General features: G+C 43.8%; 2 protein-coding genes across 5 annotated transcripts in view; both read left to right on the forward strand.

Moving 5' to 3' along the window:
- Window positions 1-204: 204 nt before the first annotated feature.
- On the forward strand, window positions 205-14,081 carry LOC125764723 (uncharacterized). The gene is made up of 4 exons (XM_049429278.1): window positions 205-1,298; window positions 11,500-12,151; window positions 12,256-12,577; window positions 12,650-14,081. Exons 1-4 carry the CDS (start codon window positions 994-996, stop codon window positions 12,835-12,837), a joined length of 1,467 nt encoding a protein of 488 aa, XP_049285235.1. The 5' UTR covers window positions 205-993; the 3' UTR covers window positions 12,838-14,081.
- Window positions 14,082-15,054: 973 nt separating this feature from the next.
- LOC125764667 (uncharacterized) overlaps window positions 15,055-20,720 on the forward strand; it is a 68,559-nt gene continuing 62,893 nt past the window's right edge. For 2 of the 4 annotated variants that reach the window (XM_049429112.1, XM_049429113.1), the window contains exon 1: window positions 15,055-15,958. The gene's annotated coding sequence lies outside the window, so the exon portion shown is untranslated. The remainder of the gene's footprint in view (window positions 15,959-20,720) is intronic. The other 2 variants (XM_049429117.1, XM_049429118.1) reach the window with 1 other exon arrangement.

The raw sequence follows: 20,720 nt of genomic DNA on the forward strand, positions 1-20,720 counted from the left end.
CCAAGTGTCTACCAGCAACAACCACCACCACCCTCCACCCTCCCCCCGCCGAGGGGGGGCACGCATACACTGATGAGCGCGCGCGCTCGCTAAAACCGAACGCGCGCGCTCGGTCGCGCACACACAAACAAACAGCGCAACGGCGGTTGGTTGCAGCCCCGAGTACGCGCGGACTGAACCTTTTTTTTTGTTGTTGGAAGGGTTGCCAACTCTCGCGTATTAATATCGTGGCGATGCGCACGAACGGCGTCAGTCGAGTTTGGCGGCGGGTTGAATCGGATCGGTCCGCGGTGTCGCGCTAGCATAACGAAAACCATCCAAGTCGCAGGCAGCAGTAGCAACAGTGGCAGCAGCAGTAGCGAAAAGCCATCATCATCTGCACACTATTCTGTGTGCGGGCGAATTTTCTCAACCCCCACAAACACACACACACACACACACGGTTGATGCCGATCGTCGATCGTCTTGGAGTGGTGTGCAAATCACAAAACTTTACGTTAGACTTGGAGCGAACCAGTCATACAGCGAGACACTTGCTGGCATTGCATGGCCAGTAGTGTTTAGTGGGAGTGTACGCGAGCGATTTTTTTGTGTGTGTGATTTTGTGTATGTGTGTAAGCGGAGATGCACGAATGTTTCCTTTTTAGTGCATCGCAAACACGTGCTTTTTTACCGGTCGGTTGTGGTGTGATCGTCGCTGATCGCCACTGCAAACGCAGCTAGAAGAACCGTCGCCGGAAGCTTTTTATGCAAGTGGCACGGCGTGTGCAAGTGGGATTTAGCAAAAAAAACAAAAAAAAACTTCACTAAAGTGCATAAACCGAGTTGCGCTTCAAAGGGTGCATCGAGTTAAGACAATTGAATCGGCCACAAACAGTGAAAACTTATAAAATAATTTGTGTGGTTTCTCATCAAACTTTGCGTTAACCCTGTCGAAACCAAACCACCCCCCAAAAAAAAAAAGAAGTTCCACCTCCCACCCCCCGCGGCAGGATGAGTTCTACCACACCGCCCGTACACGTGGTGGATGCGATACACGCGTTCGTCGCTAAGCTGGGCATCCGGGAACCGCGCCTAACTGCGTCGAGCGGTTCGCGCAACGGTGACAGCTATTCCGGCGACGTGTATCGGATCATCATCTCACCCGGCAGCCGGGACATAGAAGATTTCGAGAACAACAACAACAACAACACGCACAGCAGCAGCAACCGCATGCATAATGGTGGCAACGGTGAAACCAAAGCATCGACCGTCGACGCAAACGGAAACGAAGATGGCGTTGAGCTGCTTGACGCAGGGTAAGTACCTCGAGCACAAGTGCGTCCATACCGAACGGGGGAACGCTTAGGGGCGGATGATAGTGTGTGTGTGTGTGTGTGTGTGTGTGTGTCTGTGTGTGTGTGTGACTGTGTGTGTGTGGTCTATTTCATCCCTCTTCCACCCCCTGGTATTTTTTTTTTGGGTGAAACACCTGCAGAATGGGACACTGTTTTTTGCCCTGTTTTGGCGATTGTTTCGATAAGTGGCATTCGTGGCAGTACAACAACAACAACAAAAAAAAAACAAAACGGCGTCGAGGAACGATTTGGACCCCTGGTTGGTTGGTGTGTTGATTTTGCTTGCAATATCTCCCATCCATCTTATCAAAATCGTTAACGTAGCCACCCATCGTAGGCTCTATTATCGTGCAACTGCAACGGACAGCCGGTGAATGATAGGGGAACGTATTGTACACGGTGTTGCGATAGCAGTTCCAAAACCCTAGCGACACATGCCAACGACGTGCAATTTGGGTTTTTCGGGGGAAGATGGTACTAGAAAATCCCACCAAATAGCGAAGGCGACAAAGGCAAAGGCATTCATGTGCAAATGTTGTTTTGCTCGCTGGTCATTAAAGTGTTCCAACAAGTTTCGCCCCATGCCACCGTCGATGCCGACCAGGGTCGGCAATGCAAAATGGTAATGTTCGTTTGGTACCCGGTGGCCCACACTCCGGCGATGTGTTATGTGTGTTTGCTCTTGTTTCGATGGAGGCGCACAGTGGATTGTAGCGACTCCGTTTGGGGCAGATGCATTAGAACACAAACACACGCAGACGCTGCCGGATGCAGATGATCAAATGCACCGGACGCGGGACCATACTATCCACAACGGGGGCGAGAGGGGGTTGGGGGAGGGGGGAAGGGGGACGACACACAGAGACGCATAGTTTATTTGACAATGGTCATTGTCTATGCGGGGCGCGCAGGCCAATATAGCTGGATGGCGACAGACGGATAGCCTAAGACGCAACACTATTGCCTACAGTCTCGTTCATACTCCTCCCCGCGTGAACCTCCGCGTGGTTGATCGATTGACCCACATTGCTTGGCGTGACTTTGAACTACATTTAAGCGATGGCGCATAGATTGTCGCTTCTTTTTTTTTTCCCTCCCGGAGTTGCGATTCACTCGAGCAAAGAACTTGAAATTCTAACTCAATTGATGCAGCGGGGGGGGAAAGGGAAACGTTTGGACGTGGACTTTGTGTTTGTTCTATTTAGAAATTCGCAAATTAATGATCGTCAGAATTTGCCATCCTGAAGGACAGTGGGAATATTAACTTAACGACCTTTGTTTTGTTGGTTTCTAATACCCTTTTTTCTTAATCTCACGTCAATCAAATACGATTTGGGATCATTCATTCATGCGCCTGCGTTCGCCAAAAAACTCGATCAACTCGATTCTATGATACCGGATCGTTTGCGTTTTCGTCTCATTTTCATCCCCCCCCCCCCCCCCCCCAAAAAGCTATTGAAATCTTTCGATTTTTTTTCTTCCCTTTTCGGTGGTTCCATTCTACCTCGCTGTGATGAATCTTCCCAACAAAAAAAAAAGGTACAGCAGTCGTGGAATGTGGCAGAATTCACACCGAAAACCGTACGACGTAATTTGCACACATTTCCTTTTGCCGAACGGAATGCTCGGAAATGTTCTCGCTCGCCCCATCCGATGACCCAAAGCCCGAAGCCTCTTTGTGTGTGTGTGTGTGTATGTGGCTGGTTGTTTGGAAGCTCATTCCAGCCAGCCGGACGAAGCGGCGCCGGCCAAGAATACGGACAGTTTATTAAAATACGCAAAAACATAACATCCAGTCTTTGCGTTTTTTTTTTGTTTATTTGGTTGGTTTCGTTTGTTGTTTTGGAGGCAAAACCCTAAAGGTGCGATGCAAAGAGGACGGGTTCGACAGCGGACCAAAAAACCTGTTTGTGATTTTCCCTTTCGTTCCATTCAACTCGTCCCACATGCGTTGTTTGGTTCTTTGGCGAGAACTCACCTCAAACCATCTACCCCCACCTTCCGTGTTTGCCTGGACGTAGAACCACCTGGATGCCGTATTTCGCGCACGTTTCTAACAAACAGGGCGCTCCCTTCCCTCCCTTCCTCCCTCACTCCCTCCCACACGTTTGGCCAGAGCTTTCCGACGTGTGTGTTTTCGCTTTGGCCCGTTTGTTATTTTTAATGGTCAGCTTGCTGGTCACCTCACCCGCCATCTCCCCCAGAAGACGCCCCATTGCTCTCGCGTCTATTTGCCATTCCACCGCGTGTTCGCGGCGTGATCGTTATCGGTGGTCGACTCGATCGTACGCGCCGTTTCGCAAATACTGACCTTCATTTCGCTGCCTACCTGCGCCAGGGGTTGTAAAGAATTTGAAGAATGTGTGCTTCTTCCCGAACCACGATCCCGGCTATAGACGAAAGCTCGCTTTTTTTGTTTGTTTGCTTGTGTGAGCTTTTTTTGGGTTGATGTTTTCTTGTTCTTGCAAAGCGCAATATTCAATCGGAAGTGATCTTATTTTTTTCTTCTCTTCACTGCTTCTAAAACGAATTAATCTGATGTGTTGGAATTCCGCACAACTTCTTTGACACCCACTACGGTTTCTTACCGTCAGTCGTGAAATGTGTGATGATTGATGATCGTAACACTCGCCACTACTTCACACGTGTGATGGATGGGAATGTTTGTTGCAAGGAAAGGAGGGGAAGGGGGTGGCACACCGAACAGGCGCCACTTATTAACGCCCTAAGTCGTGAGGATAACATTTCAACGCGATCGCATTAGAATTAGAATTAGGCGGAAAGAGAGAGAGAGAGAGAGATGGAGTTGGAGAGGGAGTCGTTGGTAGATTCCGAGGGTTGGTGGTAGTCATCCCCTTATAAGGAGAGGTCAGTTGCCGATTGTTGGACGCACGCTTGACAATTCCTAAGCCACCTAGGTACGCCTAGGTTCCGAATATTTGAACAATCAATCGCTGATGGTTTCGCTTTCAATGCCGCGCCGTCAGAGGCCATTGAACGCGGCAGCGATGCTAATCTACTGAGTTGCGGGGGAATTGGACGATTGGACCAAGTGGGTGGGGGATGGGGGAAACAAGAAAGAAAAAAAAGCTAAACAACAACATTAGCATCACGAGAGTTTTCTGCCATCGCAGCACAGTACAATATCAATTGATCTGTTGTTGTTTTAAACGGTTTTGAACGGTGCTCGAAGGGTAATTGACTTAGGGTTAGACATTGTAAATACGACACTGTAGTTTTTCGGATGGAACTTTTCTATCCATTGTGTTTGGAAACGAAGCAAAATAAAGCATCTTTTTGATGTTGTTGATGAAAAATAGTAAGAGATTTTAATACAATTTACTTCAGCCCTCTGCGGCTGACAATACGGCTGAATCTGTGATCATGTAAAATAAATAAATGAAAATTTTTTTGATTTGATACAATTGCCACTTTATAAAGAGTTTTAGGTAATTAACAACTTTGAGGAACTTGATGGAATTTTAGGCGCAACTTAAGATTGTCCTCATGGTTGTGTAATTCAGTATACATTTAGTGAATTGATTGACAAATGGAGCTTTTGAACTGTCATTTCTGAACTGTCAAGCCTGCTAAACGACGCTCCACTGTATATCTTAAAAAGCTCTACCCTTCATGCTGTGCTTTACAAAAGAAGATTGTTTATTTATTTTTTTTCCCTTTTTTATTCCACCACCAAGTCAACATCCCAATTGGTAAAAGCTCACCAACGCGGCACTCAAGTCAAAGCCACCACTGCTGGTGGCCCACAAAAGATTGATGCCATCGTGGTAAAATGTTTTAAAAACTCGAAAGAAAAACATAAATCCATAATCGTACCAAACAATCGTCCAACGCGGTCAGTTGGTCAATCGGGCAGAATTGTTTCCAAATGGTGCCCTACCTCAACCGGTGGCGGTTGCCGGTGTTTTGTTTGCAGCTGGTGGAATGGGTTTTTTTTCAAATATTTAACTCTCCAAAATTCTATCACCTCTTAGCCGACCCCATACCCAAAAACGGACCTTCCAGCCATTTTGGGATTTTTTTTTCTTCTAGTTTGTTTTGTGCGGTTCTATTGTGCAAACGTTCGCGCGCGTTTACGTACGATGAACTCCACAATCGATCCGGCTCGATCGGACCGATCTCAGCACCAGCACTCGGATCGTATTGGTAGCACACACACACACAGCAATCACACACTGGTCAACAAAAATAAGAGCCTCCTCCGATTTTGTTTCAACGCGAGCTGCAGTGTCAAAATAAGCGGCATCTTTCCACGGACACTGGCTGGGCAGACCTGCTGAGACCGGCAAAAAGACCGGAGAAGAAAACAAGGAAAGAAGGGGTGGGGCACGGGGTGAGGAAAAAAAAAAACGTTAAACACCCCTTTTGCAGACATGATCTTCTTTCCGTTTGCATGATGTCTTAAAACCGCAAGGTCCGAAGTAGCGCAATTTGCAGATGTTTGCTTTTTCCCACAATTATCACCGTCTGGTGGTGTTGGTTCGTCGTAACCACGGCACGGCGACGCAATGAAAAGGAGATGAGGGAAAAGGGGGAAGGGAGCGGGGGGGGAGAAGAAGAACGGGAAGTTACACGACGATCCGGATCCTTTCCTGATACTTTCACCTACCGTCTGCCTCCAGGAAGGCTGCCCCGACATACTCGAGTGCCTGACTTTTGGGTGGATGATCATTTCTCTCAAACACCCTGCTTAAATGGTAGGCAAAGTGGACACACAACCGGGTGGCGGACAAGGCAAAAGGGTTGAATCAGATTCGAGTATTACCGCTTACCCGTTGGGTTGGGGAATCCGTTCCCCAGCGAACAACAACAAATCTGCCAACGTTGACAAAATCCTTTTTTGCGAAAACACGCTCCATCTCTAGTTTCCAGTTCTTCCCCAGCTGGTACGGCCATTGACCGATCGCCACCCAAGGGGGGGGGGGTTCAAACCGTGGTGAGGTTTCAGCTTTCGAAGTTTTGTGACGCGATCAAGCACGCGCCCAGCACCGTTAACGGTGTGCCCTTTTGTTTTATTTGCAACCCCGAACCCAGAGGTTTTTTTCATCTTCTTTGCTCTCCTTGATTTCTGAACCCCGAAGATTGTGTGCGTGCACCTGAACGCATCGGCGTCCTCCCCGTTTTTTTTTTGGTGGTGATGTAGTGTTGTTGCCGCTGATTAACTACATCTGTGTGACGCGCGCGGTTTTCATCCAGCGCGTACCGTAGGTCAGTGCTGATTTTTGTACAGTGAATCCGACTGGATCACCCCTTTGGTGGAACCCGCCCAAAAACAACTTCACCGCAAAGAAGAACTTCAACGAGCGGGAAGGAAGGGAAATGGAATGTGGGACAACACCCCCCAAGGGGGGAGGGGTGGGATGGATGTAGAAATAAAAGCAAACAAAACGGCATCAACATGCCGCTTTATCACAACGTCACGAGTTCCACCTCGTTCCCATCCTATCTCCCTCTTCCCCCTCGGCCGACAAGCCGTTGAAAGTGTGTAATTGCTTTTTTTGTTGTTGTTGCTTCTGCTGCCGCTCCGATCGTGTGCTTTTCCAGTTCGTTTCACAGCGAACGCAATGACAGGCGACTCTCGTAATGGTGTCAAATTTCGAACCTGTCATCAATTTTGGCATTATTGAACGGATGGGAAAAAGAACCTAGTTTCCTTCCCTGTCCTTCCCTGCTTCCCCTGTCCTTCGCAACAGCAGCGAACTGGAATGGTTGGCATCTACCGGCATCGTTATGGTGGTTTAGCACGTGTAGAGCTGCCACAAGAAATGTTTCGAATCGCCTTCCCATTCTCCTTTTTTTTCTCTCTCTCTCTCTCGGTCCGGATTGTGCCAAATGGTTCATTCTTACGATTGAAGTGCGTCCGGAAAAATGGGGTGGCAAACCCCCCCGTCCCTCCCTTTAGATACATGCGCGGAGGGGTTGAGCTGTTTCTTTTACCACTCCAACCAACCTCTGGTGTTATGTTACGAAATTCCGGTGTGTCCACTTAATACATCCTTCTTCCTTTTTAGCAAACTGGTTACGTTATGCGATACATGTTTGTTCGGTGCTGATTTTGTAACAAAAACAAAAAACAAAAAAAAGGCCAACAAACTGTTTATGTGTTTTTTTTTATCTTTGTATATATTTTAGACGATCTTTCATTTTTTTTCCTCGATCGTAAGATTAAAAAAAAGTCGTTCGTTGTAACAACACCCCAAAAACCCGCGCCCGTAGTCTTTCTGTAAGTAAGCGTGATGTATTATGTGGAAAAGAAAGTTTTCTTTCTACCGTTAACTTTCTTTGTTTAAAAAAATGTATACACACATGTATGTGAAATAAAAAAATCACACAAATAAAATATAATCCACCGTGTTTACGGGTTGTTCTCCAATAGCGAGAAGATCGGTGAAAGGGTTCGTCGCCTTGCACCCGACTCGCTTGCGTTGCCGCCCGTGATTGTACATGCGTACGGTGTGCAGCACTGCGCAATTGTAAACCGCATTGCGTATTGCGAGATCGCAAAATAATAATTTCAGAAAAAAAAGTATTAAAAAAAGAGTTTTTTTTTTGGGATGGAAAAACATATCAATAAATAAATAAAAAAAATCCCCCAAAAGAAGAATAATAATAGCCACCCCGGGAACTGCACAACCCAAAGCGCATAATACTCGACCATACTGGAAACTGACCACGAACAATCTGTTGAATCAAGCACAAACACACACACACACACACGAAAGTTAACAGCCAGCTCAGATCTCAGCTGTCCCTTTCCCAATTTCGATGCCGCGGTCTTCGCCGAACGGTTCGCCGGCTTGTTGTTGTCGTCATCGCGTCGTCGTGTCTCCATGGGCCGATGCAATTTACGATTCGTGCCGAAATTGCGTACGTGAGATCAATGACCTCGGTGAGCTTTTACCTTGTGGGTTGCCCGGAAGGGGGGTTGTAGTAGGGCGCAATATGATGCCCAGTTCCAGTGTCGGTCCATTCCTTGCCTTTCCAATTCCTACGATGCTGCACTTCTAAACGGGATAGTAAGCCACCGTGTACTGGAAAGTGGAGTGGTGTTTTTTTTAATTAAATTTTTGTATCCAAATTATGATTGTTCGGTTTTGCGTGAAGGGCAGCTGAGCGTAAAGCTGATTTTGCAATGTTTAAGCAAAGTGTTTCTTGCTGTGATGAAATTTCCCAGACGGAAAACAATATCGTACGATCATTCTATCCAGTCCAGTAGACAATGGTTTTCATTTTTTTATTTTAATGCGATCATTTCCCATAGAATCAAAGCTCCAAAGCCGATTTGAGATATAAACGGAAAACCCAACAACTTTTTTTTATTTGATTTTATAGAGGCTTTGAGCCTATTGCCCTAAAATCCAATAACTGACAATTGTAAAACATTCAAAAATGGTTCTCAACTGAAACAAAAATAGTAAATTACTTTTTCTATAATAAAAAATAAAATAGTATAATAAAATATAATGTAAGTAAAGTAAAATAGTAATAGTAAAAAAATGTTAAAAGAATCGCGAATAATACACTAAATTACAAAATTATTAAGCTACATTGTAACAAAAGATTCCATAGTTAAAAAAAGTCCGATGAGCACGGTTTATAGACATTCCACAGTACTAATATTTCTTAGTAAAAGTAGATGTAAATGTTATCCGTGCTATCCGCTTATCCGGCCGATTAGAACAACTAAACCTTAGTTCCACGCTGTTCATAAATACTTTTTAAAATATTTTCCTTTAAATTAATTAACAAATAGTGTTCAAATTGTACACATATTAGTCACAATTCAATGGTTCAGCAGTTTGACAAACCCACGATCACAAATATGGTAGAAATTCGGTATGCAAAATTGACACGCGCCATTCGCGCACGTACTCCACAATTCTACGCAAGCCGTGGGTTTCCGATCTCGTTCCAATGCAGGCGCATAATCGATAAGCTCAACCGATACTTTCGCCCCAAAAACAAACACACGCACACGTACGCACTATTTATGCAAAAAAAAAGGTAACCCCCGAATTTGTGCTCAGCTGGAAGGAAATGCGTAATGAGCTGCGTGCGTAAACTGAGCGATCTGGACGTGAATGGGAAAGACAAAGACTGCCCAATCAAGCTGCAAACGGAGCTTTATATCTGAATGAAAGAGGAAGAGAGGCTTCTTGTTTATTTTTTTTAATGCAAGCAGCAAAAAGTTCACAAAAGCTTAAACACGCACACATATGCTTACGTCCCTTTAAATGCCATCAATTTTCCGGCATGATGGTGGCGGCAACGGCAGTAACGACAGGAAGGAAACAATCATACGCTTTTGTCACTAATAAGAAACAAAAAAAACTGCTCAATATGAAGCTTGCATAATCGGCAAACAATGTGCAAAATGAAGAGAGAGAGCAAAAAAAAGACAAAGCTGGTGTACACGTCGGTCACAGGCGGGTCAGCAATTGTGCAGTGGAGGTTTTTTTTGTTTATTTGTTTTGTTTATTGTTGCTGTTATTTTTGGCCCGTTTTGTTTGATTTTGTTTTGCGCCGTGCGAGCGAAAACGTGCTGATGCACGGTAAACGGTGGAAAACAATTTCTTTGTCCCGTGCGTGCACACGTGCAAACACACATGTGATTGGTGCAAGGATGTCCGCCTAAAAGTCGGTGTGCAAAAAAAAAGAAACAACAGGGTACACTTCCTATTCGCACCGTGGTGGAAGTGGCCCAAACGCAAACGTAACCGTTAGTAATCGGTATGTAAACAGAATGTGTCACCGTCGGCAGCTTTTCCGTATTTTCACACCTGTGTGAAGTGGAATTGATTTAGTAGAACGAGAGGGAGAGAGAAAGAGAGAGAGAGAGTAGTTTGTTATGGACCTAGATCGATGCGCGGGTCAGCGATGGGGTGTGCGCACAGATCGTCGGGAGATAGCTGCGGGTGGGCAGATGTCGACGCCACAATTGCTTGCGCCACCCCATTTCGCCGGTTGCTGAGCGTGACAAGTTTCACCAATTATGTCAGCCCTTTTAACAGCTTACCTGGAGCGGCCATAGCTGTCGCACGGCATGTTATGAGGCATTTTTCCTTTACGCTCCGGCCTCTACCAAAGGTGCTAATGGTTATGAACAGTTCGCATCAGAGTTTGTCTGTGCGTGTATAAGCTGTACCTTTAAGATGCTCTTCTGGGCTCCCCTTAAGCTTTGTTTGAAGGGTGACACTATTCGCGAAAACAAACAGTGTTTCCATTTGTTTTTATCTGCATTCGTCGATGCACGATGCTTATTGATGCTGTAAGCGATCGTAGGGAAAACGGATTGATATACACGCGATCGTGTGAATGTGTTTGGTGATGGGAAAGTGTTTGGGGAATTTTTTTAAGGAAGCAATATGAAATGAGTTCTCGAAACGAATACTTTGAATTGCTAATTTTGCAAAACCCATTAAGCTAAAGCCACAACAATCCTTCAATGCGACCTATTTTATGAGAGGAGTAATTGCAAAAGGGAACTTTCAATCATCATTACCAGTTTATGATATATGATATGTTTTATTGTTAGAGAGTGCAATTGATTACTTTAAGCTTGTAATGAATTTTCCAAGATCTTTTAAACGTTGAACGTTGAATGTTTAATTAAAGCGATTTTATAGTATCGTCGAAGTCTCGGTAATAAAATTATTTTTACAATAAAGCCTATATCTATGATAATTCAATCATGTAGAGAAAGTTTACTGCAATAGGATTTCTATCTGATAGGATATTAATTTATTTAACAACATTATGCATTGAAGCATATGTTAGGCTATAACTTGTAACTAATGGATTTGAATTAATTTATAAACAATTAACATACTTTCAAGGTAATACAGGGTTTTAGAGTCCAAAGTTGGAACCATTACTAAATTATTTTCAAGTTGAAGTGGAATCTCGAGAAAAGCTCGATTCTTAGCTATTCTTAATTCAAAGCAAAGCTTTCACGACATGACGGATTTGTCAGTTAAGAAAGCTTTACAAGGATCAAGATAAGTTTTATTGCTTAAAGTTGCAGCTCAAAAAGCTGTCTTGATCTACTTGTTCTAATTACCAGCCCCATGTGCATTTCAATTCTAATCCAACTCAAACACGTTCCATTCGATTAATCCAATTCCACCGTGTCCCATTGCAGGCTCGTTTTTACCGAGGTGCCGAAGCCGATCAGCGTCATTGCGAAGGTAGCACCGACGACCAGTTTGCGCCGTTCGCTCTACAACAGCTCCGCACACTTCCAGCGAGAAAAGTACGTGTTCGATGTGGTGCTTCCGATGTTTGAGCGGTTCCAGCAGGCGCGCGGGTTGCGTACGACCAAAAGCTTCTCCCACTACCCGAGCGTGATCGTGTCCGAGTGCTGCGAGGGTTTCGAGTACATTCTGCAGCGCGATCTGATGGCGCAGGGCTACCGTAACTTCCAGCGCACGGAACCGCTCGCGTACGAGGACGTGCTGCTGGTGCTGACCCATCTGGCCCAGTTCCATGCGATCTCGTTCGCGATGCAGCAACAGGCACCGGACGCGTACGCACAGATTGTAAGCCAGCTGCAGGAGACCATCTTTGTGCCACCGCTGCACAGTTCCTTCGTGGACTTTCTGCAGCGCAAGGTTGACTATGCGATCGAAACGCTGCAGCGCAATCCGGAAACGGGCGATGGAGCGGTGGCTGAGCGGTTGTGCCGGTTTCGGGATGAGTACGGACAGGCGATGGTTGACTGTGTGCAGAACCGAGACGATACCGTCATCTGCCATGGGGACTGCTGGATCAGCAACATCCTTTACCGACCGATGGTAAGCGAGTTGGTGTACGGTGGGGATCAAAGTTACTGGAAAAAGTTTTGGAATTATATTCGTTCCTTCGAACCCTCTCTCTCTGTTTCCCTCTCTCTATGCAGCCGGCACAGCGTAACGGGATTGACGATGGACACAAAAACAATGGCTTCACTAACCAGCAGCATCATCACCAGCCGACTGCCAAAGAGCTCAAGTTTCTTGACTGGCAGGTCGCCCGTTGTGCCACGCCCGCCATCGATCTGTCCTACTTCATCTTCTGCTGTACCGACAGTGAGTTGCGCGAGCGTCTGCCCGAGCTGCTGCGCAAATACCACAGCGCACTGATACGTCGCATGGACGAGCTGGGCACGGTTAATGGACGCGAGCTGTTCCCGTTCGAGCGGCTCCAGATGCACATGAAGAAGTATGCCCGTTTTGGTTTCGGTAAGCGACGACATTCGGAGGTTTGGTTTTGGATTGCAAATGCTAACCGTTACTGCTTTTATACTTCCCCAGGCATGGCACTAATGACGCTTCACTCAACCTGTTGCGTGGAAAAGGATCTGCCGAATGTATCGGCCGCACTCGAAACAACGGAACTGGTCGATATCGATGAGCTCGCCAAGGATATGCTGTACAATCCGGCGTACATAAAGCGAATGTCGGGCGTTTGTCGGGATATGGTTCGACTCGGGTACCTGTAAGCCTGTTACCGCCATTCAGGCCACTTTGTGCCAAACAGTTGATGCGCAAGGCAGCAAAATCACCAAACACACGGGACGGGAAAAACGCAATTTCCCATTTTCCATGCGCTTCGAAGAGCCCTGCGCGCACATTTGAACAGTGTTGCGAGTGAACAGTGTTCAAACTGCCTCCCGATGATGATCGCCACCGTCTAGGGTAGAGTTAAGGTAGTACTTAAGATAATCCTAACCCGTCACGTGTTTATCCTATGCAGTATTCTAGGGCGCTTGCGCTAGTGTTTGCGTTGCGGCAGACAAATCGAAACAAAAATCATTATAACCGAAACACGCACAGTATTGGCATCGTATATGTGTATGGATATATACGAATGTGGCAGCTTTCCCGATGAATGGGACATGAAAGCGGTTACATCCTCCTTTTCTTTGCGACGGTAGAAGTGTAGCGCGGAACACATTCAAAATATGTGGAAGAAAAAAGAAGCTAAGCTAAGTTACCAGTAGGCAAGACGAGCTATACTAAAACTAAACATTACGAATCGTAATTGAAATTATTTCACAATCATCACATTTTAGTGATTGGCACAAAGATATTAGGCAGCGTTAGGCAGTAGGCAAACCGCCGTGACCGCGTGACCGCGTGACGGTTCATTTTAATTCGTGTGTATGTGCGTGTGTGCATGTATGTGGATGTAAGTGGTTACCGATTCTCCCACACATTCCTAAAATCCCTAACTTGTAAGGAAGAAGGATGGATAGACGGGGATAGAGCGTGCGAGATGTTTTTACTTGGTTTTATTCCAGCGGATGGCGCACCGTTACGTCACGTGGCGTGGCGTGACAAATGCCAATGGAGCGAAGATTTTACCAAGCACAAAGAACTTCAATGCTTCACCAAACAGTCCAAGCAACAAAATTTCAAACCAACTGACGAAAACCCGTATCAGCCGTACATTCAAAATTCAAACAACAACAAAAAAAAACGATACAAAAACGCATTTTGCACAAACATCTGACGTTCCTTGAAGTTATAGCTTTACCATCTGGGGAAACTTTTTTTTTAAATATATATTTATTCACAAGCAAAACAAAAAGGCACAACTCAGGTAGTTTGTAGTGGTAATTCGTTAATTTTGAATACTTAGGAACGAGGTACGCACGTTTACAATCGTCTCGCAAGGAAAGTAGCTGCTTATAGCGAAAACAAATATTATTAATAAAATCCTATACGTTACGTACAACAATAATTTTCTATTCCGATTGTTTAAACTATGCGAGATGGTGTGAAATTAAATTCAGATGCTAATTTTAACCGTAATGCAGAAGCTATCCGAAATTTTTTTTTTCAATCATTTTAAATAAAACTATTGCTTAAAATTTGATGATTTATTTTGTTATTGTAAAGAAGTTCATCCTCATCCCTCTGCAATAGCCTTTATTTGAACTGCCGTTGAGAAAAGTGACTCAAACATTTTTGCTCTTTCATGGATACAACATTTTACCCGTGTTTTACCTTACTTATAATTTTCATAAAAGACAACCACCCTTTTTATATCACATTTATTAATAGAGAAAACATTAAGTTTTACTAAAATCATGTAAATAAATTTAACTTCAATCAATGTTTTTCCGTATTACATCAGGGCTGTTCTGGCGCAAAAATGGTTTAAGCGTTTTAAGCGTTTCTTCAGCTTGCTATAAAATTTGAATTATGGGTCAGCATGCTAGAAAACGGTGGTGCTTTTTATGGTAACATTTATTCAAAATTGGACGGCCACTTTAACGGCCAGTAGCATTGGGAGATAGAAACATTTATTAAAATTAATTTAATAATATTTAATAATTAATATTTATTTAAGGTTATTTATTTTTAGCAGAGGCTATTTTTTTATTTTATACGATTAATTTTAAATATATTCCAGAGCATTTTATTGAACTAGTGGAGTATTTTTTTTATCAAAGGTTATTATTTAATTACCGAACGAAATAAATTTTCTTATAGTAAACATTTTCAAATAATTTTGTAATAATTTACAATACTCTCTGTACCTTTAAAAATTACTCTCTCGTTTGAGAAATACAAAAAAAAACATGCTCTGGCCATTATGGTGTTCGTGTAGGCGAAAGCTCGTATAATACGAAGAGGAACGAACAAACGCAGCCGGGTAATTTGGTCGGAGAGACTTCGCATTCTGGCCACAATCTCTTTCTTGCCCGCACAGTCGCAAGCAGTGGCAGCGTGTGTTAACTTAGTAAAAACTAATTCTCGAAGTGGTAGCAAAAGCAAAAACTTACCGGAAATAGGTTCATACAGGATGGGATGCAAGATTCTTATCGATTCTTTGTGAGTCCTTTGCGGATTGCAAATGACTATGATGAACAGGGGAAAGTAGTGATCCAACTGGTGTGTTTTTTTTTAGAACTGGACCATCGAAACAATCACTGTCTGTACATGCAAGTGAGCAATTCGCAGTAGTTTGCCGTGACGGTTGATTGTCCGGTTGCTTGAAGCAGAAAGGTAAAATAAAGTTTAATCATTTTTACAAATTACTGTAACTAGCGAACTAGTGGTGTATGTGTGCACCGTGTGGACATTGTGAAAAACGCCAATGTGGACAGAGTGAGATAGAACGTGTGGAAGCCAAATTAGCACTGGCAAAGGGTGAACCCGAGCAAGTTTGATGCGAGGTTAAAGACGCATGGTGAAGTTGTGTGATTTCGGTTGATATCCCATCGATTCTTGGAACGCGGCCAAACGCACCGTCCGGCCCTGCGTGTGCGTTCGTGTGCGTGTGCGTTGCACAAAACGGCGTTGCGCGTGCACTGTTTGCTGTGACGAAACGGACGCTCTGGGCTAATTGTTACAATCACAATCATCGCGTCGTGTGGTGTTGTGGTCTCACGAACGACGGCATCGTGACGGCACAACGTGCAGCATCACACACAACATCCATGTTCCCATTGGTGTTAAATTCCCGAAACCCGATTTGTGGAGAGAATCTTCACGCATTTGCCTTCTGTTCACTGTTGTACGACGGGAACCACCGACACCTTCACTTCCGCTTGGTGTACAAATCCAACGAAGCCGATGGATGCAAAGCGACGCTGAACAAAGTTAAAAATAGTAAGTGAAGTAGTCAAACGCGTTTTTACGTGTTTCGTTTTTTTTTCTTCTCCCGGCTGACAAGCCGCAGCTTCTCACACTCTCTCAACCGCTCTCTCTCGCTCTCGCTCTCACTCTATTTACTTGCTTTAAGTGCATGTGCAGCAAGTGCGCGAGTGTGTAGAACAGGTTTACACGGTCTGTTCCATTTCCTTGCCGCGTATTAAAAGCAACACACACGGTGCAATTGCAGAAGTGCAGCACGCATTCTCCCTTTGTGTTGTGTGCACTTTGTCCGTAGTTGTGTCGTGCTTTACTCCAGTAAGCCTCAATTTCACAGGCGAGGCCCACACCACCAGCAGCATCGGAAGCATTCGAGCGTGTGATCAGCATTCTACGGGGCACACACACACACACGGTCCCGAAACAACATCCGACAACGAAAATTGTGATTCCCTCAAATCACATCTTTGCCCCAATGATCCCCCCCCACGGGAATGGATCGTTGCCAAGGAAAAAGCAGTATGCGTGAAGCTGACGCAAATGTGGCTAGATTTTAACTCTCCCGCTTGCTTTGTTTTGTTTTGCTTGGTATGGCTCTCTTTCTCTCTCTCTCTCTTTCGAATGTTGTCACGTTGCAGCACATGGAGTGGTTTGCACGTGTGTGGGTTTGGGAGTTGGCGTGTTTGAATTGTGCAATCGACGATGTGTTCACAATCGGATGCCATCTCCCCACGATTAGTGATGGGTTCGGTGGAATGCACCCACGGTTCCGATCCGGCTCCGGGTCGTGTGATTCCAGTTCCGATTCCGAAGAAATGGAATTGACGGTTCCACTCGGAACCGTCCGGAATCGTCCGGAACCGTCCGGAACCGTTCGGAATCGTCCGGAATCGTCCGGAACCGTCCGGAATCGTTCGGAATCGTCCGGAACCGTCCGGAATCGTCCGGAACCGTCCGGAATCGTTCGGAATCGTCCGGAACCGTCCGGAATCGTCCGGAACCGTCCGGAATCGTTCGGAATCGTCCGGAACCGTTCGGAATCGTCCGGAACCGTCGGAATCGTTGGAACTGTCGGAACATTTGGAATCGTTGGAACCGTTGGAACCACTGGAACCGTTGGAATAGCTAGAACCGTTGGAACCGTTGGAACTGTTGGAACCACTGCAACTGCTGGAACTGCTGGAACCATCCGGAATCGTAGTCGGCTAGTATGACTTCACAGTACGCACTGTTTTCTTTTTGATTTGATGATTTTTATTTCGTTTTCTTCGCCTTTTGCTCTGCGTGTATCTTTCATAAACGGGTAGACTTTTTTTTATCAAGTAGACAAACGCTTGGTGCTGTTGGGTTTATTTTGATTGCATTGATGAATTGTGTGAAAGTACCGAATGTTATGTTAATCGAAATGTTTTTACAGACTTTTTTCGAAATCGTTCAGAACCGTCTCTGAATTGAATGCTCTGATACTGATAGTGTCTTTTAACCCACACATTTCTTCTGGTTCTACTTCCTTCTACATCTGTCATATTGTCCTTCATCTTTCGTTTATATTTACAATAAAATCAATACTTTAAATAAGATTGTAAATATAATTTACCACTATCGACTTATTTTTTTGGATAGGATCAGAATACTATAATAGGATATGAGGTGAGTCCTATCGTAATCTTTCTTTTTTGCTAAAAAAATAAACTATTGAACGGCTACGATTCTTGCATTTTATTAAATTGAACATATGATTACATTACTATCTATTTATTTGCTATCAGCTCATTACTAAACTATAAGACTTACAGGTTATGGTAATTTTGTTTTATAAAAATGATTTCTTTTAATTTTTTTGATGTCAATCTATTTCTTTTTTCTGTAAGAATGTTACCTGCCTTCGAAAAAATTCGTTCACATGGAACAGAAGACGCAGGAATGCTCAAATATTGTTTGGCAAAATATGATAACGTTGGATAAATCACTTCTCTTTCCTTCCACCATAGAAATGGATCACATTTGACCTGTAAATTTTTTTCCGAAATGTAGCGATCCAGCTCAAGAGCAGCAAGAATTCTTGCACTTGATGTGTGCTCGCTTTGGTGAACTTTTTTCAGTGGTTGCCATATGTCGTCATCGCTATCAAGATCTTTTTCTGCATTGTCTTTAATTTGTGTATCCATTCTATTTTGGAATGGAATCATCTTTTCTATCATATGCGTGTACACATTTTGGTACTGCGCGTCGCTTCCTAAAAATCCATCTTTTTTGAGCCTTGGGTCTAGTAAAATCGCATACGAAACTATTTCAAGATTGTTCGTTGTTTCGAACCTAGTTTTTAGACCCAGTATAAGATCATCTACTAAATCAATAACCTTGTGATGTAGTACTTCCTTTTCTTTTTTTTCAATAATTTTTTGCAATAAGGACCTAGTTAAAAACCCCATTGTTGAAATTGATATCGTTTTTTCCGCCATAATTTCGATTGTAACCGTATTGAACAGCTTTAAGATCTTAGTAGCTTGTTCTATAATGAGCCAATCTTCTTCCTCTAGCTTGCATGAGATTTTCAAAGTTGCAATACAAGATGCTAGTGGAATTCGGTTTTGTTTGAAACGATCCAACATTTCGTATGTTGAATTCCATCTGGTAGGGCAATCTTGTTTAATTTTTAATAGCGGATGATTCAAGCTAGTTTGCATTTCGGCCAGCTTTTGGGCAGCTTTTGAGCTTTTTTTGAAATGCATAACGATGCTTTTTACGTTCTCAATCGTTGATTTTATCTTTTGAAGGCCTCTTTGAACCACTAAATTTAACGTATGGGCACCACACGGGAGATGAGAAAGATTTAATATAGTTGCAGCTGATTTCATGTTGGTCGCATTATCCGTGACCAAAGTAAATAATTTATCGGAAATTTCAAAGGTATTAGTTACAGTCGTTATCCAATCGGCTATATTCTTTCCCGTATGGGTAATTGAAAAATCTGAACATTCCAATAAATACGAACACAGTTCGTATTTATTATTTATGAAATGAGCAGTCACTGCACAAAAATTATCATTATTAATGCTAGTCCAACAATCTGCTGTCAGTGATACAGTTGAAGCTATGAGTAATTTACTTTTCACCACCTCCAAAGTTTCGTTGTAAAGTGCCGGTAATGCTGCATTAGAAATACTTTTTCTTGTTGGCAGTTCATATTTAGGGTTTAAAGCTTTAACGAAATCTCCAAAATATTCATTTTCAACTATTGAAAAAGGATGATATTCTTTACATATCATTAAAAGCAATAGAGAATCGATTTTTTTTTTTGATTCCGAGCTCATTGGTTTGCTGGGTTGAAAAAAATTGGTAATTATGGTGCAGACGTTTTGTTGGCCGGAAGTACCTTCTAGAGGGGAATCTATTTCAGAATTTGTTGTCGACAGCGGGTTACTCCTGTACAGCGGAACGGTTGGGTGTTTACGACCGAGATGCCTTTTCAAGTTTGATGTTGATCCCTTGCAGTACGAAACTATCTGCTGACAGTAGCGACATTTAGCACCACTTTCAGATTTCGTGAAATGCTGCCATATATCGCTGGTCATGTGTGCCATAGCGCCGAGCTGAAAAGTACATGGTTACAATGTAAGATTAATTTTCTATTGCTTGTAAATCAGTAGCCGTTTTTCCTATACCTCTTTGTAAGACGGACGTGACCAATAGAATTCGAGTTCTCTCCAACTTCAGATAACAGGCGCTTTGAAGTAATGCCCAGTACGTCACCGGTGAAGTCGAAGTAATCGCCTGATCGCCGAAGAATCTCTTTTGCACTATGCACGGATCTTGCACTTGCAACAGTTCGCAAAAAAATTTCACTGGCCTATGTGTATTCAGGAGCTAATCACGTTGAATCAAAAGTAAGCACGCCACTGGTAAAGTAATCGTCTGATCGCCGAAGAATCTCTTTTGCACTGTGCACAGATCTGACTTGCAATGGTTCACAAAGAATTTCACTAGTATGAGCATTTTCTAAGGAAAATGTATTGTTTGGCACTGTCTATACCATCAACACTGTCGATATATAATCAGAGTGTGGTACAGATACTAGTACAGATTGCAGCGATAACACTATTGTACAGTCTGAGCTGTGAGCTATCTGATCCTTAGTGTGTGCTTTGCTTCACTAGTATGTGTGCGTTACAGGGAAACACAATTGATAGGGTGCGGTGAGCCGACTTTAGGGAATCGCGCAAGCGAATATGAAATACGGGACGATTGATATAGAAACACCCAATACTTTAGCGAATCAGCCAAAATTTCTATATCAATCAGTTTCTATATCAATCGTCCCGTATTTCATATTCGCTTGCGCGATTCCCTAAAGTCGGCTCACCGCACCCTATCAATTGTGTTTCCCTGTAACGCACACATACTAGTGAAGCAAAGCACACACTAAGGATCAGATAGCTCACAGCTCAGACTGTACAATAGTGTTATCGCTGCAATCTGTACTAGTATCTGTACCACACTCTGATTATATATCGACAGTGTTGATGGTATAGACAGTGCCAAACAATACATTTTCCTTAGAAAATGCTCATACTAGTGAAATTCTTTGTGAACCATTGCAAGTCAGATCTGTGCACAGTGCAAAAGAGATTCTTCGGCGATCAGACGATTACTTTACCAGTGGCGTGCTTACTTTTGATTCAACGTGATTAGCTCCTGAATACACATAGGCCAGTGAAATTTTTTTGCGAACTGTTGCAAGTGCAAGATCCGTGCATAGTGCAAAAGAGATTCTTCGGCG

The sequence above is a fragment of the Anopheles funestus genome, chromosome 2RL, assembly GCF_943734845.2.
Source record: "Anopheles funestus chromosome 2RL, idAnoFuneDA-416_04, whole genome shotgun sequence".
NCBI lineage: Eukaryota > Metazoa > Arthropoda > Insecta > Diptera > Culicidae > Anopheles > Anopheles funestus.